Genomic DNA, 19,735 nt, shown 5'->3' with positions numbered 1-19,735 from the left:
TCCTCCTTCTGACGCTGACGGTCAATTCCACCCAAGACGAGAACAAGATGTCATCCGAGAGAATCGCAAATAAGGTAGAGGGGATCGCTCCGCCTTTACCAGTATTCTGTGAGTATCCTCATTCATTCATGTGGTACAGGCTCGCGTGATACCGACTATCGATCCATCGAGGCTCAAGCAGTTTGTGGTAGTGATGCTGATCTAATAATAGCCTCGGCGATATTATCCAACGGATTCGTATATTGTTCAGGTCAAATCGGAGCTACACCCGATGGGAAGTTGGTGGAAGGTCCAATAAGTGGGAGAGTGGTGAGTTGATTCAAGCCTCTATGTAGTCTTGTACTAGGGATATCTATTCATGGCAGCGGTAATAGCTAACACACGAGATCTGGATATACGGTGTGATGCAGAATCAAATAATGGATAATCTCGATAAAGTGCTCAAAGCCCATGGAAGTTCGTTAGAGCATACAGTGAAATTCAACATCTTTGTGAGTCTTGCTTCTCATCCTCATCATCATCTTTTTATACACATGCCATGCTGAATCTGTAGTGTTTACTGATGCCGTTAACTCCCCAGATAACATCCTACGACACCTTCTCAGAGCTCAACGAGACCTACGCCAAGCGCATACCCTCGCCTGCACCCGCGCGATCATGTATCGGCGTGGCATCTCTACCATTCGGTACGGACGTGGAGATCGAGTGTGTAGGTGTGGTACCAGGTTCGAGTTCGGGCAAGGCGAAATTATGATGGAAGTGGGGAAAGAAAGGTCTATCGACTGATTTGAGTCGTTTTGAGAATGAATCCATAAGTAAGATAGAGTGTACATGTGAGCGCTATTGTATGCATCTTATAGATATCTCTCACAGCCATAAACCCACAACGTATGGCATAAAGATATACTCCACCATTCGACTCATCAATACCATCCCAGCGAATCACCCAGATAACCACCCAGCCCACTAATATTACACTCCACAACACTCTGCAACGTCTCCTGCACACTTATAAACCCATTCCTCGCCTTCTCCAACCTCTCCCTCGTATACTCGTCATCTTCCTCAATATCCTGCTGAGTATTTCTGAGATTCTCCTGCTCTTCAGCTTCTTCCTCCCTCAATACATTCTCAGGTATCGGCAATCCAAACCGTTCTTCCAATAGATGTTTCTTCTTCTCCTCTCGCTTCTCTTTCAGCAGATCCCCATCTATAAGGCTCAATTCGCTCCTCAGTGATTTCGATAGGTTACGTATGATGAGTGAAGTGAGGAAAGCCGTTCCTACCGGGTGGCGTTTCTGAGAATCTATGGGGGTGGTCTGACCTAGGAAATGTAATTTGAATGGTTTAGCTAATGGTGGGATGGCTCGATCGGTGATGATTGATTGGGAGAGGGATTGTTCAGGTGTGGACGCGTGGGAGGTGATCACCTCTGGTACCTGGATGGGATGGAGGTTTGGTAGATGGGTGAGGAGGTGGGAGGTGGTGAATGGACTGTGGGTGCAGGTAGCCCATTGACATGTTATCTGCGGGGTGGATAGGTGGGTAGCTTGGATATGTGAGAATAAGGAGGCGGGGTCGGTGGGCGTGTGAGGGGAGGGACAGTTCTGCCATAGACAGGTGAATCGTTCTTGGTCGTCTAGAGAATAAGCAAGATAGTCAGTATGTTTGCAATTCGAATATTGAGCAGCTCCCTAAAGCGAAGCCAGCTATACTTTGTGATGAGGATGGCTTCCCGAGCTTGCCCCCTCTTACGCCCAAAATAACCATCGCAAAAAACTCACCATTCCCCCTCCTGAATCCCATCCCAGCAATAACAAATTTCTGTCCGCCCAACTCGTCCGTCCAGACTTTCGCCATCGCCCCAGGGAACGCCACCGTGACATTCTTGATCACCTCCGACGCGCTCAGGAGCGGATCGACCGTCGAGGGGTTCTGGAAGAAGTCCCTGTATGCGTGCCAGAAGGTTACTTGCAGTAATTGGGAGGTTGAGGAGTAGACGAATGTCTCGTGCATCCTGCGGGGTAGTATTAGCTTGTGGCTAATTTTATTCTCAGTGGGAGTGGATGAGATGGAGAGTGGGGATGTGAGGATGCCATCACATCTTATCCTGAATCCAAAATGTCCGAAGATGGCGTCCCGTAATATTATTGGGTACTTTAGAGAAATAGGAGAGACCCAAACTCACCACGCGATACTCCTATTAGGTTCCCTCATAGCAAACAACCTCTCCCTCGTACCCTTATTCAGCACCGGGGGTTTATCGCCCACATTCACACCTCTCACTCCTGGCCCACCAAAGATCTCCATCATCTTCTGACTCTGATCTCTCTCCATCCTCCGTCTTTTCGAGGCATTCTCAATCCTTACATAGTCCGACGCGGGGTTTCGGATCACCTTGCCTGTGAGACTATGGGCATTATCCCACGTAGCTTGGGTCTGCCTGCTCCCGTATTCCAGCAATAATACCAGGTTCTTCAAGTGGGCAGAAAAATTGGGGTGGGAGAGGATGGATTTGGAGTACTGTGTGTTTTGCGTCAAAGATATCAAGAGATCTAGGGCGAGATCCAGGAGGATTGGCGGGGTTGATGAGGAGGATGTAGGGGTGGGACGAAGGATAATGAGGTTGAGTAAGTGATCTATCAGGTCAGATAGGGTGGGATGGTCAAATTGGATTATCTGCGGATTGGTCAATCCCTGTATCAAGAGGGGTAAGATATTTTGAATGATCGCTTGATCCCCTGTCCCCACCAGTAAACGCGGTAAGACCGTACTGAAGATTCTCCTGCTTTCACCCTGCTGTTCTGCGTTGTCGTGGAACTGCTGAGGCAAGTAGGGGAAGATCGACTGGAGGATGTTGAGTATGTGATGTATGGGTTCGGGCGTCCTCAAGCTCAATTCCAGCAAAAAGTCGATAGGTAGGCTGAAGAAGCGATTCAGGAATGAGAGGAAGCTCGTACGGCAGATGATCTTGGCGTTGGAATGTGTGAAGGATGCGTTTCGTAGTACCAATAACGAGTTTGTCGCTCTATCGATGGTGGTTTGAGGGAGAGTCCAGGAAGGTATCACGCTTAATGCCAATTCCACCTTTGCCTTTAAGTCTAGATCTATCACCTCCTCCCCTTCTTCTCTACCCCCACTAGTTGGGGAAGAGAAGTGTTTGCTACGCTGTTGTCTCTGCAGCTCGGTATGGGCCACTTCCAATTCCAATCCCTCCAACCACCTCTCAGGCCACTCCTTCAATGCACTAACGCTATCCACCCAAGTCTCCAACTTGAACTTGTCTATCTCGTCGAAACTCGCTACCACCAATTTCGGGAGGGCATAGTCCACTTCTTCATCTAATCCTGATCTTAGAGATAGGAAGAGACGGTTCTTGGGTCCAGGGTAGAGCTCGATGGGAGTGGGGGAGTAGGGTGTCCAGCGTTGTTGGTTGTGCTGGTGGGGGAGAGGAGCTATTTGGCGAGAGGTGGTGGTGAGGAGGGATGATTGGGGAGGGAGGGTACGTGACATCGCGGAGTCGGTGTCACTGTATGTTAGTGATTAGATGTTAGGTATGAAAGATGAATGGGGAGGGTGGATGCAGACGCGAAGTAGAAAGAAAGACAAGAAACGCAAGACTGATTTACACGAGTAATGTTTAATGTTTTGTTCAATGCGATTGCGGGACCAAATTCACCAAATGAACGCCAAGCACAATTCCTAATGCGATTACAACAACGCGTTCAATCTGTTGTAATAAAGATTACAAATTTACCAGATTAAAAGCTCGCCATCACTTCTCCTCTCGTCACCACTCTCGCCTTTGGAACAAGTCACAGCGCACACTTGCGATGCTCTGAATGCCTGAGATGCTATTGTGCCAACCGTGCAGCAATTAACGAATAAGAATCAAGGCCAGGCTGCATCCCACATCATACTACAAGTTATAACAACTTCCTAGCAACCAACTACAAAAACCATGCGCCGGCAATAAAAAGAGAGTTAAGCAAATCGAAGGTATATAAAAAGACGTATCAAGCTATCCTAGAAGTGGAGAAGCTTATGATCGTTCACCTCGGAGTCTTCGGGCGAGTTGGAGATCCTTGGGTTGGATGGTGACTCGCTTGGCGTGGATGGCAGCCAAGTTGGTGTCCTCGAACAAGGAGACGAGGTAGGCCTCGGAAGCTTCTTGGAGAGCGAGGACAGCAGAAGATTGGAATCGGAGGTCGGTCTTGAAGTCTTGGGCGATTTCTCTGACTAATCTTTGGAAGGGGAGTTTTCGGATGAGGAGTTCAGTGGATCTGGAGGGAAGGAGAGAATATCAGCATGATGGCCTCGAAAGTGGATGGAGATGAAGAACCAGACTCACTTTTGGTATCTTCTGATTTCTCTCAAAGCGACGGTACCAGGCCTGTATCTGTGGGGCTTCTTGACACCACCGGCGGCAGAGGTGGTGGTTTGCTTTCGGGCAGCCTTGGTAGCGACTAGGTTGAAGAATACTATCAGCTCATGTCCTCGTCGAAGGTGGATGGGTGAGACAGGTGAGGAAAGGATGTGGTAGTGAGTAGTGATGGTGAAGAGATAACTCACGTTGCTTTCTGGGGGCTTTACCACCGGTGGACTTTCTAGCGGTTTGCTTGGTTCGGGCCATTGTGAATGATTGGTTGTTGGCTGGGTTACTTTGAAAAGTAGGTAAGTGAAAGAGTTGTAATAGTTAATTGATGGATGAGAAGAAGAGGAGGAGGGAAAGAAGAGAAGGATGTGAGTATTTAAGTATTACATTTCATTACTCCCTTGTTTCCTTGCGATACCCTATGACGAACGTATGCACAAACAACATTCCAATATCTCAATTGTTTATCAGAGAGATGAACCCGAATCACTGGATGGTTGATACGGAGATTAGTATATCACGTGATTTGACTGATTAAAATCAAAACGCGTCTCTACGGTGAAAATCTTTATCAAACAGATCAAATTATCACCGCGGCGTTTTACAGACCCCTGATTCCTGATTCTGTGTTGATTTCATGCATCCTCTCGATGTAACTTGTTCACCTTGTTTGGTGACGATGGCACATCCACTGTAACAGGGATTACGCGGGACTATGAGATCAGCATATGAGATGCATACATGAAGGCAGGAGTTTCAGAGAGAGATGCATGAGTCTCACGTGGAACAAAAATACTACACCGCTCACTCGCCTACCACTGTGGCTAGTCTACTTCAGTAGTCCGCATGCCTACCCCTCACATCCCTTCGATAACCTTGTATCTGGAAAGGCTCTGGCTTGTTCAAGTGGCAGCTGCTTTATTTGAAAACGTATGATTTATGTACATAATGCATGGTGATTCTCAGTTATTCCTATGAGATATCTACAGTAACATAGTGTGAGAATCGAGACATGAATGATATCGTGAGCTTTACGGTTTTATGGTCGACTGTAGGAAAGAATGAAGAAAGTAGTGATCATGTTGACCGGAATGAAGAGGTGAGGGTGGATATATGTTCATTATGTGATCGTGTCGATATCGAAAGGAAGAAACGAACGGAATAGAGAGATCTTGTGGATGTGTGAGGGGGATTGAAATGTAAAATGAAAAGAAAGTGGATTTCGTACGATCGGTCGAGCTTCTTGATATGATTGGGGGTACTGTCGTTGTGATCGTATAGTCGTTGCCTTCGTAGCTCGTAAGATTCGTCATGTCCTTACAGAGCGGCTGTCGAATTAAGCTAAGAACGATGTTCATAATACGATCTCACGTCAGCTCACAATCGCCCGAAAGTGAATGACGGTAAGCTCACCCGGACCACTCTCCTCCATCCCATTACCGGTGGAAGTCGTACCAGTAGATTGAGAGTTCCTCTTCTTGCCTTTTCGCGGTTTGACAACAGTGAGCACCTTCTCGATATGGGGGAGCACGCCACCCTGGGAGATAGTGACGCTTTGGCAAATCTTTTCGAGTTCATGATCGTTTCTGATGGCAAGTTGAAGATGTCTAGGAGTGATTCGTGCCTTCTTATCTGCAATTCAAATCAGATTGTCAATGATGCATACTTGTTCCTCGTTTCCCCAATCAGAGTCAGAGGGGAAGAGTAGACCTAATCGTCACTTACTATCACGAGCTGCGTGCCCTGCTAATTCGACAACTTCAGCTACGAGGTATTCAAGAACGGCGGCTGAAGTGTATGGGAGATATGCGGATAAGTCAACAACGTAAAGCTACTTGAATTATAGATGGAGGGGTGATCACTCACCCATGTGGATCGCAGCACCTCCGCCAATGTGTTTGGCATATCTGCCTTGCTTGAGGTATCGATGGACACGGGCAACGGGGACTGCAGTATATAGATATGGTCAGTATCAGTCACTGGGCTGTTAGGTTATGACGAGGTGCAATAGATTGATCTGATTGGTTGGAATATAAGTAAGATCATCAAACTCACATTGAAGACCCGCTTTGACAGATCTACTACGACCAGTCCCAGCGGGGGTATCAAAGCTTTTACCTCCCATTTCTTTCAAGGTATAATCGCGTGAAATAGTGAGAGTAGTGAGAAAAGGAGAAGATGAGGTGAGAGCCAAGTTGGAACGAACGAAGAACGAAGATAAAGTGAACCAAAAGATTGTAGAGACTATAACTATCAATATATAGCTTGAAGAGAGTGATATGAATCTGTGAGATATCCGAGGTGGATGAGAAGAAAGATAAAGAGAGACATGGAGAGAAGAAAGAAGTTAGAGAAGGGGGTTTATATACACATGAACTTGAGGGATAGTCCAGTCAACTCAACGTCAAGTACACTCATGCTCTTGTTCTCATACTGCGCACGGACTTTTACCATCGTTCAGAAGTAGAAACAGCAAGTGCTGTACTGATGGTGTTGATCGGCTATACCCAAAGGATGGTATGACGTCGTTCTGATACTATCTCTTCTCTACTTAAGAGAATCGATGATCACACTATAATAGATTATACTTGTCCACATATCATATCATATCCACTGCTCGAGCTAATCTCACGTCAGTATATTCTATCTTGATTCTCCTAATGTCAGACAGCAGAGCAAGTCCGACGATGTCTGACTCAGGGAGGCAGATGGAAAGAAGATTGATAATTGCGACTACTCGGCTTCACTTACAGTACGAACTCTTAACGGCTGGGAAGGATAACCCAATAAGTTGCGAGTCATTCAGAATACCAGGCGAGATCCCATCTTGAGACTAGCTCAGCACGAAGGGTCGCAGATCATCCATCCATCTCGATCTTACTTACGCTCCTCTACGAGCAGACTGTACACGATACCCTACCATCTCATTAGTATACTTTCACTAGAAACAAAGAACCACTTTCGATCTGTCAACGTAGCTAAACTAACGTGAGAATGTGTCATTAACCACTCTTATCAAGTGTTTTGGTCTTGAACATGCTATGTCTTCTACTATAGCTCTATCGTGTTATCTTGCTTGACATACCCGTTATGATCTCTCCCTCGTTTACTCGAATAGGAAAGAAAGAGAGAGTGCCAACTTCGAGTGAATATTATACGACAGATCATCGAAGGAGGAGCAGCACTACTCGCCTTTGAGGTTGCATGGGAAGAAGGAGAAGAGTGTCGGAACGATGATACATAAGATTAAGATTAAGATTGGTTGCCACTTCGATTTCGGCATCTCTTCATTTCCTTCAACTATTACTGCTCATTGTAGATTCATACACAACACCATACCATACTACACACGAGTGCTTATTATACCTTCAAGGAATGCATATCATGCATTGAGCGAATCCACACGAGGAACGATACGAGTTGAGGGGAGGGACGGAGGAGAATGGGAGACGAGTCGCGTAATGTATTTTGCACACGCGTGAGGTCTGAGCGGTGTACTGTTCAAGTCATTGCGGAGAGTGCTGTACTCAACGAATGAAGAGGAAGAAGGTTGGTGGTTGTGTTAACATATTAATGCCAGCGATGCTATCAATGCGAACGATGTACAGTGCAACCAGGAAGTATCGTGAACAGGACAATTCATGTCAAGTGAACTAGCGAAGACGAAGTATAAAAGGGTGATTTACTAATACCACCTAAGTTAAGTAATAGTTACACGATACGAAAATCAGACTCAGAACCTATAAACTACTATGGAGAGAAAGAAGTTTATTTGGAAGAAGAGTACTTGGTGACGGCCTTGGTACCTTCAGAGATGGCGTGCTTGGAAAGTTCACCGGGGAGGATGAGTCGGACGGCAGTTTGGATTTCTCGGGAAGAGATAGTTGATCGGTGGTTGTATGAGGCGAGCTTGGAGGCTTCGGAGGCGATTCGCTCGAAGATATCGGAGACGAAGGAGTTCAAGATAGCCATGGCTTTGTTTCTGCGGAATAAAGTATATCAGTATATGATCATCGAAGACGAAGGCGAGGTGGAGTAGGGGGAGAGAAGGGATGTGTAGGGGAAGGAACAAGGGAGAGAAGGAGGAAGAAGAGAACACTCACGAGATACCAGTGTCGGGGTGAACTTGCTTAAGAACCTTGTAGATGTAAGAAGAGTAAGACTCGACCCTCTTCTTGGATCTCTTCTTACCACCTTCCTTGGCGGGAGCGGAGGTCTTAGCGGCCTACGTAGGAGTAAAGGTATATCAGTTGGATGTTCCGTGATGAGGAAGAGAAGGAGGGAGAAGGAAGACTCACCTTGGCGGGAGCCTTGGAGGCAGCAGCGGGAGCTTTGGAAGCTTGAGAAGCGGGGGCTTTGGAAGCGACGGATTTAGGAGCCATTGTGATTGATTGTTTGGTTTGGGTTTGGTGGGGTTGAAGAGTTTAGATAGAATGTGTTGGTTGGTTGAAGTCGTTGATTGAGTTGATGAGAGAAGGGAAAAGTTGAAAGAAGAAGAAAGTCGAGTCTTTATAAATGTATCAGAGAGAGTAGTGAGAGTAATGTGTAATGGTACGTGTGATGGTTCATGTCAGGGTATGTTGTTACAGTGTGTTATGGTGATGTGCTATGCAGGGTGTAATCAAACAAGGTGGCGTGGTCATTTAAAAGAGACGCGTAACGATTTCACCTCGTGACATCATGACTTTCGGCAAAATTGGCAATATCTCATTATAAAATAACGCCGAATCACAGACGTCACGATTTAAATGTCGATGTCATCGTTTTATGTGTGATATGTGATGACACGTCTGATAAGTGAATGGCGTGTTGATATTTTGTAAAGGTGAATCAGGGTAAAACCATTACATCCTAACCTATTACCTATCCAGCGTACCACAAACTCACTGTAGTGAGGAATCAGAGATACACCCTCGTACCCGCATCGATACCATTTAAATACCACATTATCTTCTCGTCTTTCAACTTCTTCCCTCCTCATCAAACACATCAATAACAAGTCAACAAACCACTCCCAACTCTTAACCCAAACCCAAACCCAACCCAAACAAACTTATCAACAATGTCTTCCGGTGGTAAAGGAAAGTCCTCTTCCGAGACCAAGTCTTCTTCCCGATCTTCCAAGGCCGGTCTTCAATGTGAGTTGTATCTGCTCCCCCTTTCTTCCCTTTGCTCAATCGCTGATCTCCTGTGCTTCACTACAGTCCCTGTCGGTCGTATCCACAGACTCTTGAAGAGAGGTAACTACGCCCAACGAGTCGGATCCGGTGCTCCCGTCTACCTCGCTGCCGTCCTCGAATGTGAGTTTGGCTTCTCTCTCTGCTTCCTTCTCGCCATTCCTCTCCTTCACTGTCTCTATTCCTACCCACCAAGGAAGAACACATTACTGATATATCATCCATCTACAGATCTCGCTGCTGAAATCCTCGAATTGGCCGGTAACGCCGCCCGAGACAACAAGAAGTCCCGTATCGTACCCAGACACTTGCAACTCGCCGTCCGAAACGATGAAGAGTTGAACAAGCTGCTCGGTTCCGTCGTCATCTCCCAAGGTGGTGTCCTCCCTCACATCATGGCCGAACTCCTCCCAGCCAAGACCAAGGGAAAGGCCAAGGCTTCTCAAGAAGTATAAACGGTTATATACCATCCATAGCTTCGAGTTTCGTACTATTATATACTACTTTTATATCTTCGTTTTCGCTAGTTCTTATTTGATGTCTGCGAGATGCAGTTCACTGTCACATTATATGTTCATTGGTTGCACGGAAGCAAGTTAACTGACTGGCTCCATGTCCATCTCCATCGCATCATAATGTCCTTGCTGCAATAGAAACGTTGCAACCTCTCCTTTACTCAGCATTCACCGACGAATGTGAGTACTACGCTGGTTCGTTCTTGCAGACACAATCACTCATCTTTGTCTCCACTCATCACCGCAGGTGGACAGATCTGCAGACTACCTATATTACTTCTCTTCTTTTGTACCACCTCCGTACACTTGGGTGTATATATTCGTAAATGCATACAAGTATCCTACCAACAAAACAAATCCAACCCATTCGCTACTCTACCCAAACCTAGCCAAAGCACCAGTCTCCCTGACGATCTCCCCACTAGCGATCTTCCGTCTTGTATCCTCGGCTTTCTTCTGAGCAGCGACTTTGGCTTTCATTGCGAGCTGAACGGAGAAGGTAAATTGGTTAGCTAAGATCTTGCTTGACATATAGCCGAGAGCTTGAGTCCTAGTCCTCCTGCCCTATCGAATGAGACGAACAGAAGAAGAGAAGAAGAGAAACGGAGCGAGATGGAGACAAAATAAGACGAGACGAGGAAGGGAGGGGGACACGTGTAAATTGCTGGTCCGAGCACAGACGAGAGGTCGCAAGTTGAAATATAAGATCAAACCAACTCACCAAGCTATTATCCACAATATTCTTCTTCTGCTTCTTCCTCAAATACCTACTCGTACTACCTCCCTTACCCTTCATCTTCCTCTTAACCTTCTCCGTCGTCTCACCGCCCTTCTCTCCCTGTCCCTCTCCATCCTCATCCTCTTCTTCCTCTTCTAAAGCCTGAGGTTCATCGGCCTTCCCATCCATCCTGAGTCTCTCCAACCTCCCAAGTTGCCTATAACTCCTCGAATTCCGCTCTTCGAACGTCTCACCACCTCTCGATTCATTGATATGTCCTAGGAAATCCGTATCCAGCGTGATAAGTTCAGGTTTGATCTTCTCCAATAATCCTCTGACATCCCTCTCTCGTCTTCTCGAATAGGTCTCGTAGATGTCTGCCTCGCCTGAATCAAAGTTGGGTTCACCCGATCCAGGGACAAGTAACGATGAGATCCCTTTCTCGTGTCCTACGCATAGGAGATCATCGAATGGACAGAATTTCACTGAAGAGGCTGTGAGTGATGGAAGTGGGAGAGTAAGGTAGGGTGTAGGTGTATGTTGGGTATTTCCTTCGTGTAAATTTCGATAGACCGTTACTCCCGATTTACCACCAACAGATAACATCCCCATTCCGCTATATCCCAGGTTGGTTACTTGATTTCGGACATGCCACGATCTCACTTCCTTACCCCACATTCTCCCATCCCATAGCTTGACTACCCCGTCCATCCCGCTCGTAGCTACATATCGACCTGCACTGCTCTCGCTTGGATCTACGGCGATCCCATTCACTGGACCTCTGTGAGCGAGGAGCTTGACGTGCGGAGTGGTCATGTTGGGTGACCAGAGGGTCATGGTGCCGTTGGCATGGCCGAGATGTATGATCGCCGAATGGGGGTTTTGGGCCATGGAATGGGGTGAACCGAGATGAGAGGGGATTTGGGTGAGCATCACTCCCGTTGAGGTGTCGTGGTACTTCAGGTATCCTGCGTGACCCTGCGGTATAGTGTAAATCAGCATTGTCTACTTGAATCTCGCTGTATGTATCCAGCCCTTATGTCCATTTTCAATGTGTCTCATTGGGAAAGGACAATTTGTACTCAAAGACCAGACCAATTACTCACTACAGTAGCCAGGAGGTAATGGTAAGGTAAAAACTCCATATGCGTAGGATCGATATGCTGCTTCAGCTTACTACCAACCAGAACAACAGCTTGTCATTTAGCTACATCGCTCTCGATAGTATAGCATGATGCCATAGGTGAAATGCCACTCACTGCAACTCCACACCATTCTGATCATATATAAACACATATTTTTTCTGAGCTACAGCGTAGAAGTCTTCTGAATGTAGAAATTTGATATCTCTTATCGACTCCTTCAGCTGGATCTCCGAATGGAGTTTACCAGCTTGCCAATCGAAGGTCGCTATGTGACCTTTCGATGAGGCTATTGCTAGGTGTCTAAGTAGAGTATAGTATCTCAGCTCACCACTTAATCGGATTATCAAGAGATTGTCCGCGTTTTAGCAATAAATCTCAGAAGCTCCTTCACCAACAAGGCTTAGACTGAGCCACCGAGACACAGCGACAGGGAAGTCCGAGGTTTCTTCGATCAACCCAACAAAGAGAGAATATCACCCACCTCCCATTCCTCGTATAATCAACCTTATAACTCCCCATCCCCTCAAACTTCAAATCAAATTTCTTCCCCCTACTACTCATCCCAACCGAATCACTTATCTCCTTCTGCTTCACTCTCCAAGTCCGTTCACCAAGCTCCTCATCAACTTCGATCCCACCCTTATCTCCCGAGATAGCCTTATTCAACCACTCATTCACATCATGCCTATCTATCTTATTTTGCTTCTGCACTATATCCTGTCTTGTCAATTTCGATTTCAACTTCTTATCTTGTATCCTGTTTAGCGAGGCATCAGGTTTAATGGGGGTAGAACCAGATCCGCTGGCAAGGTTGGATTGATGGAATGATGTTGGGACTCTGGTGGACGAAAGGATGGAGTGTAGAGAGGGATCTATGGAGGTCCCATCTGCTCGGGGGATGGTTTGGTGCGATGTCGGTTGGGATTTTTTGACGTAGTTGGAAGAGGGTTTGCCTTTTTGGTGGTGGTGGTGTTTCTTGGGAGGTAAAGGACCTGCTGAAGCGAGGAGGGCGTCCATCTTGGATAGTCTATGACTTTCTTGGGCTGCGATTCAGTATGTCCTCGTCTGTGACTTATGAGCAGATAGAGGATTGATGAGGATGTTTGGTGTTGTGTCTGATCTGTCCTGTCCAACTTTTTTCAAAATCGTCAATCGTCAAAACAGGTTCAGCGGATATCACCGCCATTCGCGCGATTTCACTGTATGAGATGGGTGGCAAATTGGTGTTTATGGATGGTTGGACTTGTTATTGTGTCAAAGAAAAAAAGCTGAATCTATGCGATGCAATGCATTTGTATGTATGATGCATGTGTGGGTTGAGCTGAGAAGCGGCTTTGACACGTCTTTCGTACATCTCCCGATAGTGTTTCGCCCTCTTCGCTCCACCCCCTTCTCCCCTTGTACCTCTTCTCTCCCCTCTTCCTCGTGGCTCGTCCCACCATGCCTTCGTCCTATCATCTGAGTCTGTACCTCCCACCTATCCATCCTCGCCCTTTCTCATATGTCGCCTCCTGCCCCTTACCTCTTAACCCCGCCATCGTCTCGTCTATCGTCTCTCTCATGTCCTCTCCTCTCGTCTCGTCCGACTACTGCTCTCCTTCTCTCCTTCTCTCCTTCTCTCCTTCTCTCCTTCTCTCCCTCGCTCCTCCCCTCTTCCTCCCTTTCTCGCCTCTCGTCCTATCTCCATAAGCCCCGTATGAAGGTTCGCTCTCCGCATCTTATCCATATGCAGCGATCCACTCTGTCTTGCCCATGGCATCAGCTCTGTTCATCTCGCTCAGCGATTGAAGCTGTGTCGACCAAATTACTTGCGGCACAACCACATCTAGTGGATGAGGATTGTTGCGTTAGATGGAATCCCGGTGATAGACCCGTGTTCCAATGCGAAGGATGTGAGACTTGAGGAGTAAGAAGTTATGCATCACGGCTCGAAGACAGTGCTGCATTCCTGCAGAATCGCAATGGACGACATGACGTTGCGATATACAGTTACCCCATTCTCATCTAAGATAAACCGACAATATCGTTCAGTGTGGGCAATTCTCCTCCGACGTGAGACGGAGGAGACAGCCGGTCTGACATTCTTGACAATGAGAATACATTCATAATCATACGGAGACTATATGATTGTGTGGCTCCTTCTCCCAAACAGAAAGTCTGTTGTCTCAGCAGACCAGGGAGGAAGCGTGCAACCCTCATAATTATCTGATATTTCATCTTCATTCCCTAATAATCCAGAACTGGTCTCAATTGGATTGGATCGACGAAATCTAACTTCAATGCTGTACATAAATCTACAGAGTATGCAAGTCTCTTTCTCTCCAGACTACGTGTCCCGCCGAATGACGAACCTTGATTATCTGCATATTCAAGCCTTAATTTTCGCGCTCTGCAAAATGCCTCACAATGAATCATCAGCGACACCGAAGCAGAAGCAAAAGGAGATACATCGAAACCTCCCCACCCAAGCCCAAGTCCGAGGAATCCCCTTCATCCTCTCCACCGCTTCGCCACCACCTCTCTCCGATCAAGTAGTGCACCACTCACTCATTGCATATCGTACAGTCTCATCGAAGCAGCCCTGGCCATTCACATACATCGTAGATTACTTTAGACCGTCCTCTTACTACTTTATTGGCTTCAAAGACGAATTCGAAGACGAGGAAGGGAGACTGGCAAAGGTAAGTTTTCGTTTCGTTTCGTTTCGTGAAGGAAAGGGAAACGATAGGCTTATATCGACCGGATCCGTGTGACTTAGGCGGGAATATCACGAGAACTGCTTCCTATCGCCTGGGTAGATGGATATAATGGGATGAGATACCATCAGGGTTTATTGGATCATCTTACTTTGCTTGGACAGTCCAATCGTACTCATGCTCAAGATGAATTGTTATCGAGCACCACCCAAGGAGAGTTTCAGATCGCCGTTAATCGACTCCGAGATGTCTGTCGTAATGTAAGTTGATCTTGATCATTCCACTCCAGCTTTCAAGATTACAATGACGCGTCATTTGCTGATGATTATGATCTGTTTGATCTCAGTGGTCAATGTGTTTTCCGTAAGTTTTCATCAACAGCATCATCCCAGACACCATCCATACACGTGAAAAAACTTCATTGACGAGACAACCATGCAAACAGGGGAAGTAGAAATCGCGATGGCCTTACTAAATGAATACGAACAAGCACGAGAAATACCCCAAGAATGGATATAGCCCGGAATAGTATACATGCCGAGATTAGACGAATCGTTGGTCTTGCAACAAGCTTCAACAAAGGATCAGCTCACGCCATTATTCATCCATGCCGCCTAGCGTATCATCGATCTTCAACAGGCTGGGTATCTTGAGGAATTCACGAGTTTAGCTAGAGCCAGCGGGTATATAGCCCCACCTAAATGTCAGATACTTGGTCTTTCGAACTTCGACGAAGTCGCTCATGAGGACAATCAATACGATAAGGAGAGGAGGGAAAGTTAGACATCAATGAGAGCACGAGACTGTGCCTCCATTATGGAGGCAAGGGGGAAGGAAAAAGAGGTTGTATAATACATTTTGACGTAGAATCATGATGGATATATGTAATGTAACAATATGTGAAATAATCGAACACGATTATATCCGTTATTTAATCCTAAATGTATGTATGTATGTACGTGCGTCACATCATGATTCGTAGTATAGACTGAAAAGTAATTGTCCATCATCCTCTATATCCCAGGATACTCGATCACCGTATCCCCTTATAAGACGGCCAGGCCAACCAAACCAGCAAGCAGCATCATCCCCAGGCCGACCTCCTTCTTGCCAGCACCGCTGCTGGATCCAGAGGCGGAAGCGGAAGCTGAGGTAGCGGCGGCAGCAGCTACGGTCTTGGATCCCGAACCGGAGGCAGTGCCAGAGGTGAAAGTTGAGGTGTTCTCAGAGGCGGAGGCGGAGGTGCTAGATGAGGTATCAGACACGGAAACGGTCGTCACGCTTGATCCGGCACCTGTACCGGAGGTAGAGTTGGAAGAGGTGGTACCGGTTGAGGTGGAGTTGGAGGAGGATGATCCGTCGGTGGATACTGAGGAGAGGAGGGTTCCGGTACCTGTGATACGGGTCGGGGAATTAGCCCATGTTTTCGAGTATATACGCGAAGTTTAATGATGAAGGGCGGACTTCGATGAATGAGAAAGACAACTTACCCCACTCTACAGTAGTACCTGAGTAGACGGTACTTTGCTCAGGTGCGGTGGCGGATCCATCGGCACCGGCGATCTGTGCGTATCAAAGGGATCAGCCAAGTATTCATACAATCACAGGGGAGCAGGGCTGTAGCTCACGGTGAATCGGGTGGTCCAAGTAGCGTTGGTAGCTATACCGCCGTTCGTGCTGAATGAGACAGTATCAGGTCAGCCTGGTCCATTCAGCCATGGAGAATGAGGAAATTACACTCGCAATTGCAAGAAATAGATCTTGGAGTAAGGCGAAACATCAGGAGCGTCGAAAGAGTAGGACGATACTTTGGTGCCGTCGATACCCTCAGCAACGGTTGCGAGGGGGACCATCTGTTGTGATGGAAGCGAATTTCAGCAATGTGGTCATTTTCGTTTCGGTGAACTTTCTTATACACGATGAGAGGCTGTATAGCTTGTATAGGTTGAATATCATGTCTGCAAGCAGAAGGCACATATCACCTCATCAGAATAGGAAATCAAAGCTCACCTGCAAGTTATCACCGGTCATCAACTGGATAGACACATCATTCCAATTATCAACGCTATCGACCGTCCAGAGGGCATTGATCTTCTCTCCAACTTTGACAACGGTGTTGCTATCTGGTGAGGTTGGAGTGACGATAGCCTGAGCAGAGAGGGCGGCGAGGGCGAGGAGGGAGATGGTTTGGGTGAACATTGTGGATGAGAGATGTATATTCAGGGTTTTGGGTAGTATTGGTTGATTGTCGTGTTGAAAGTGTAGTAATGAGTGACTAGAGTTAGCTATGAAGCAACTGTAAGAGCAAATTGGGTCGACTGTGAGATGAGAGATGTGAGATGTAAGAATAGAAACGAGATCAGATGAAATTAATGCTATGTAAGAGATGTAAGAGGAATAGGAAATGAGCATGGACCGCTTTCAAGCCAGCCCTGTATGAAAAAGTAAAAAGTAAAAAACATCAAACATCAAAGTGTAAGCCCCTGAATCCCAGTACTCTCAGAAAACAATACTTTAGCAGTGCGTAATCATAATTATAATCCTCACAGCATCACTCGACTTTGTCCTCTTGCAGGGCCATTCCGATGCATATGTACCACACTGCATGCTGTACGTACATCACACGCATGCGCATATACTACGCGTACAAGCTCAGTTGTACGAGAGTGCGAAGGATAGCAGTAAGCAGAAAAAGTGTAAAAGTGACAAGAAATCAAACGCGCAGAGAAGAGCCGGACTCGTGAACCGTACGTAAGGGACATGCACTGTCAGGCACAGGAGAATGAAACAACGCGTAGCAGGTTCGTATTGCTCATTACAGATATTTTGTAGTCAGCTGTTTACAGTACTGCTAATCACTCATTTACATGGAAGCCTCGAATTAATTGGTGTCAATACACCGGCGTAGTATTATACGATTGTACCATTCCAATCTTCATACACCCTTCGTCATGATGAAACCTAGCCTACAGAATATGATGATGTATCGCTCAATACCCTCAATCCCACCTGCTGTTCCCCTTCTTCGCCTCTTTCTCCGCCTTCTCATCCTCCACCGTAAACCTCCCTCTCCCCTTCTTATGCACCTCCTCATCACGCGCATCCGGACTCCTACTCCTACTATCACTAGGTGATCTCCGTCTTTTCGGAGGAGGAGGCGACGAATCTCTATCTTTATTCCTCCTTCGAGGCGGAGTGACGGTAGGTGATCTGGATCTAGACCTGGACCTAGAACCTGGATCGGACGGTGTAGGTGTCCTGGATCTTGGTCTGCCCCTCTCTCTTGAAGGAGTATCATCGTTCCTCTTCCTAAGTGGGGGTGTTATGCTTCTTTCTCGTCTTCGAGGTGGAGAAGGTGATCGTCGTCTAGTAGATGGTGAGGGGGATCTACGCCTAGTAGCGGGAGAAGGTGATCTACGTCTTCTCGGAGGCGGTGAATCCCTTCGTCTAGGCGAGGGTGATCGTCTTCGTGTGGATGGGGAAGGCGATCTCCTCCTGTATCCTCCACCTCTTGCTGGACTCCTATCTCTATCCCTTCGTTGGCCATACCCATTATCCCTTTCTCTCTCTCTGTCGAAATCCCTTCGAGGTGGTCTGGGTCGGTATTCGTCTCTTCCATCCCTATCTCTGGGTCTGTATATATCCCCTCGATCGCCTCGAGCAGGCGGTGGGGATCGAGAGCGTCGTGCTGGGGGTGGGCCTGGACGTGATGGGAGGGAGTTGTCGCCCTATGCGATTGAGGTGGATTAGTATATGGTCAGTTCCGAATATGGCACTATATTACGATAAATGGGGAGAACAGGGTATGAACGATGGATGCCATGATTTTGATGAATGGTAAGACTCACCCTCCGTCGATCAAACGAGTCCTCAGCAGTCGATCTACCAGCAGCGACCCTCTCCATATTCTGCTTGGCTTGTAATTCCTTTTTCTTCGCTTCGATGAACTGTATGACAGAGTGTATGGTCAGCTGTCTTACACCAAAGAGTGCTAATGACAGCTAATATTATTGCATGGACATACCTCGGCAGGTACACCCCCGATAGTATTTTGAGCAGATAACAGTAGACTCCACAAGGCATCCATGAATGCTGCAGCACCATGTTTGTCCATAAAGCCTACTAGGGAGATTTGCATTTTCTTGGGGTCCGGTATCTACGATGCAGACAGGATCATTAGCTGAGAATCTTGTTGTACGGATTCTGATAGAAGTAGATTATTCTTTTGACGATCGAAGGATCCATAAATGTCATCTGCAGTAAATTCAACTCACAGGCTTATCCTTATCTTCCAGCATCCCAAATACATACTCCACCACCACATCATCTTCGATCTTGATCAATTCGGTCACTTTCGTAGCTATCCATGGCTTGATCACTGCCAAATTGACCTTTCGCAAGTCAACCTAAACATCACGAACCAGAGAGGTGAGCGTAAAGCTTGCATCTTCCGCTTCAAAGGTTCACAGAGAAGAAGGGAGATTCGTGGCTGACCTTTTCAGAGAAATGTTTTGGGAATTTGGTAGATTTGATCGAAGCTGCTTCTTTGTCTTTGAATCGCTAATTCACGATTCACGTTCATATCAGTTGAGTCGATCTTCTGAAACACCCCCATGGAACCCCATGGAACAGGCAGCTGTCATGAACTGATAACGAGATGTAAACCCACAGAATCCTGAGCAGCGTTCGTCCCTCTCATACCTGTCAATTATCATTCATTTGTCAGCTGATCGCCCTTAAAAGAAGAGGGGGAGGAGAAGCTGACATACCAGCATCCATCTTGAAATGACTTGCTTGCTGTGTAGACGCCGAGCGGGTTAAGGATGTTGACGAGGGGTAAAGTATAGTATGCTAAATCGTAAAGATGGAAAGAGAGTTGAGCTTAGGAGTCGAGAGCTCAGCATTGACATTAGACATGGATCGCGATAAAAGGTGGAGGAAGGGACAGGAGAATATCAGGCTCACCCCGGTCTGCCATAATCTGGCTGCCACACTGATGGTATCAGGCTGACTTTCTCACGATTTATCACTTTGACCATGTCCACTCTTGAAAACATGAATAACATTACTTTCCATCTCACTACAAGCATACATTAGCACTCATCTTGA

At 46.8% G+C, this 19,735-nt stretch overlaps 10 protein-coding genes across 10 annotated transcripts; 3 read left to right on the top strand and 7 right to left on the bottom strand.

Moving 5' to 3' along the window:
* Positions 1-47: 47 nt before the first annotated feature.
* Positions 48-754, top strand: I302_105486 (uncharacterized protein; the record flags this gene model as incomplete). Its single annotated transcript, XM_019195344.1, has 4 exons — positions 48-108; positions 212-309; positions 411-491; positions 581-754. The coding sequence occupies 4 exons, from the start codon at positions 48-50 to the stop codon at positions 752-754; spliced, it is 414 nt and encodes a 137-aa protein (XP_019043057.1).
* A 169-nt stretch (positions 755-923) lies between these two features.
* On the bottom strand, positions 924-3,513 carry I302_105485 (uncharacterized protein; the record flags this gene model as incomplete). Its single annotated transcript, XM_019195343.1, has 3 exons — positions 924-1,639; positions 1,785-2,017; positions 2,189-3,513. 3 exons carry the CDS (start codon positions 3,511-3,513, stop codon positions 924-926), a joined length of 2,274 nt encoding a protein of 757 aa, XP_019043056.1.
* A 529-nt stretch (positions 3,514-4,042) lies between these two features.
* I302_105484 (histone H3) lies at positions 4,043-4,633 on the bottom strand (the record flags this gene model as incomplete). Its single annotated transcript, XM_019195342.1, has 3 exons — positions 4,043-4,283; positions 4,352-4,466; positions 4,573-4,633. 3 exons carry the CDS (start codon positions 4,631-4,633, stop codon positions 4,043-4,045), a joined length of 417 nt encoding a protein of 138 aa, XP_019043055.1.
* Positions 4,634-5,711: 1,078 nt separating this feature from the next.
* I302_105483 (uncharacterized protein) lies at positions 5,712-6,500 on the bottom strand (the record flags this gene model as incomplete). Its single annotated transcript, XM_065870095.1, has 5 exons — positions 5,712-5,716; positions 5,789-6,007; positions 6,101-6,163; positions 6,242-6,322; positions 6,431-6,500. The coding sequence occupies 5 exons, from the start codon at positions 6,498-6,500 to the stop codon at positions 5,712-5,714; spliced, it is 438 nt and encodes a 145-aa protein (XP_065726167.1).
* A 1,643-nt stretch (positions 6,501-8,143) lies between these two features.
* On the bottom strand, positions 8,144-8,757 carry I302_105482 (histone H2B; the record flags this gene model as incomplete). The annotated part of the gene is made up of 3 exons (XM_019195340.1): positions 8,144-8,357; positions 8,479-8,600; positions 8,674-8,757. The coding sequence occupies 3 exons, from the start codon at positions 8,755-8,757 to the stop codon at positions 8,144-8,146; spliced, it is 420 nt and encodes a 139-aa protein (XP_019043053.1).
* A 680-nt stretch (positions 8,758-9,437) lies between these two features.
* I302_105481 (histone H2A) lies at positions 9,438-10,007 on the top strand (the record flags this gene model as incomplete). Its single annotated transcript, XM_019195339.1, has 3 exons — positions 9,438-9,513; positions 9,580-9,675; positions 9,784-10,007. The coding sequence occupies 3 exons, from the start codon at positions 9,438-9,440 to the stop codon at positions 10,005-10,007; spliced, it is 396 nt and encodes a 131-aa protein (XP_019043052.1).
* A 435-nt stretch (positions 10,008-10,442) lies between these two features.
* On the bottom strand, positions 10,443-12,947 carry I302_105480 (uncharacterized protein; the record flags this gene model as incomplete). Its single annotated transcript, XM_019195338.1, has 5 exons — positions 10,443-10,553; positions 10,789-11,763; positions 11,892-11,961; positions 12,045-12,230; positions 12,412-12,947. 5 exons carry the CDS (start codon positions 12,945-12,947, stop codon positions 10,443-10,445), a joined length of 1,878 nt encoding a protein of 625 aa, XP_019043051.1.
* Positions 12,948-14,326: 1,379 nt separating this feature from the next.
* Positions 14,327-15,409, top strand: I302_105479 (uncharacterized protein; the record flags this gene model as incomplete). Its single annotated transcript, XM_019195337.1, has 5 exons — positions 14,327-14,611; positions 14,689-14,886; positions 14,973-14,989; positions 15,117-15,180; positions 15,245-15,409. The coding sequence occupies 5 exons, from the start codon at positions 14,327-14,329 to the stop codon at positions 15,407-15,409; spliced, it is 729 nt and encodes a 242-aa protein (XP_019043050.1).
* A 263-nt stretch (positions 15,410-15,672) lies between these two features.
* I302_105478 (uncharacterized protein) lies at positions 15,673-16,825 on the bottom strand (the record flags this gene model as incomplete). The annotated part of the gene is made up of 5 exons (XM_065870094.1): positions 15,673-16,019; positions 16,117-16,189; positions 16,255-16,303; positions 16,370-16,479; positions 16,637-16,825. 5 exons carry the CDS (start codon positions 16,823-16,825, stop codon positions 15,673-15,675), a joined length of 768 nt encoding a protein of 255 aa, XP_065726166.1.
* An 800-nt stretch (positions 16,826-17,625) lies between these two features.
* Positions 17,626-19,325, bottom strand: I302_105477 (uncharacterized protein; the record flags this gene model as incomplete). The annotated part of the gene is made up of 6 exons (XM_019195335.1): positions 17,626-18,354; positions 18,475-18,573; positions 18,651-18,782; positions 18,901-19,032; positions 19,121-19,186; positions 19,296-19,325. 6 exons carry the CDS (start codon positions 19,323-19,325, stop codon positions 17,626-17,628), a joined length of 1,188 nt encoding a protein of 395 aa, XP_019043048.1.
* Between the last annotated feature and the right edge of the window lie 410 nt (positions 19,326-19,735).

The sequence above is a fragment of the Kwoniella bestiolae genome, chromosome 3 (assembly GCF_000512585.2).
Source record: "Kwoniella bestiolae CBS 10118 chromosome 3, complete sequence".
In the NCBI taxonomy this organism is placed as follows: domain Eukaryota; kingdom Fungi; phylum Basidiomycota; class Tremellomycetes; order Tremellales; family Cryptococcaceae; genus Kwoniella; species Kwoniella bestiolae.
The sequence above is the reverse complement of the archived record's forward strand: the minus strand, read 5'-3'. Positions and strand labels throughout refer to the sequence as shown.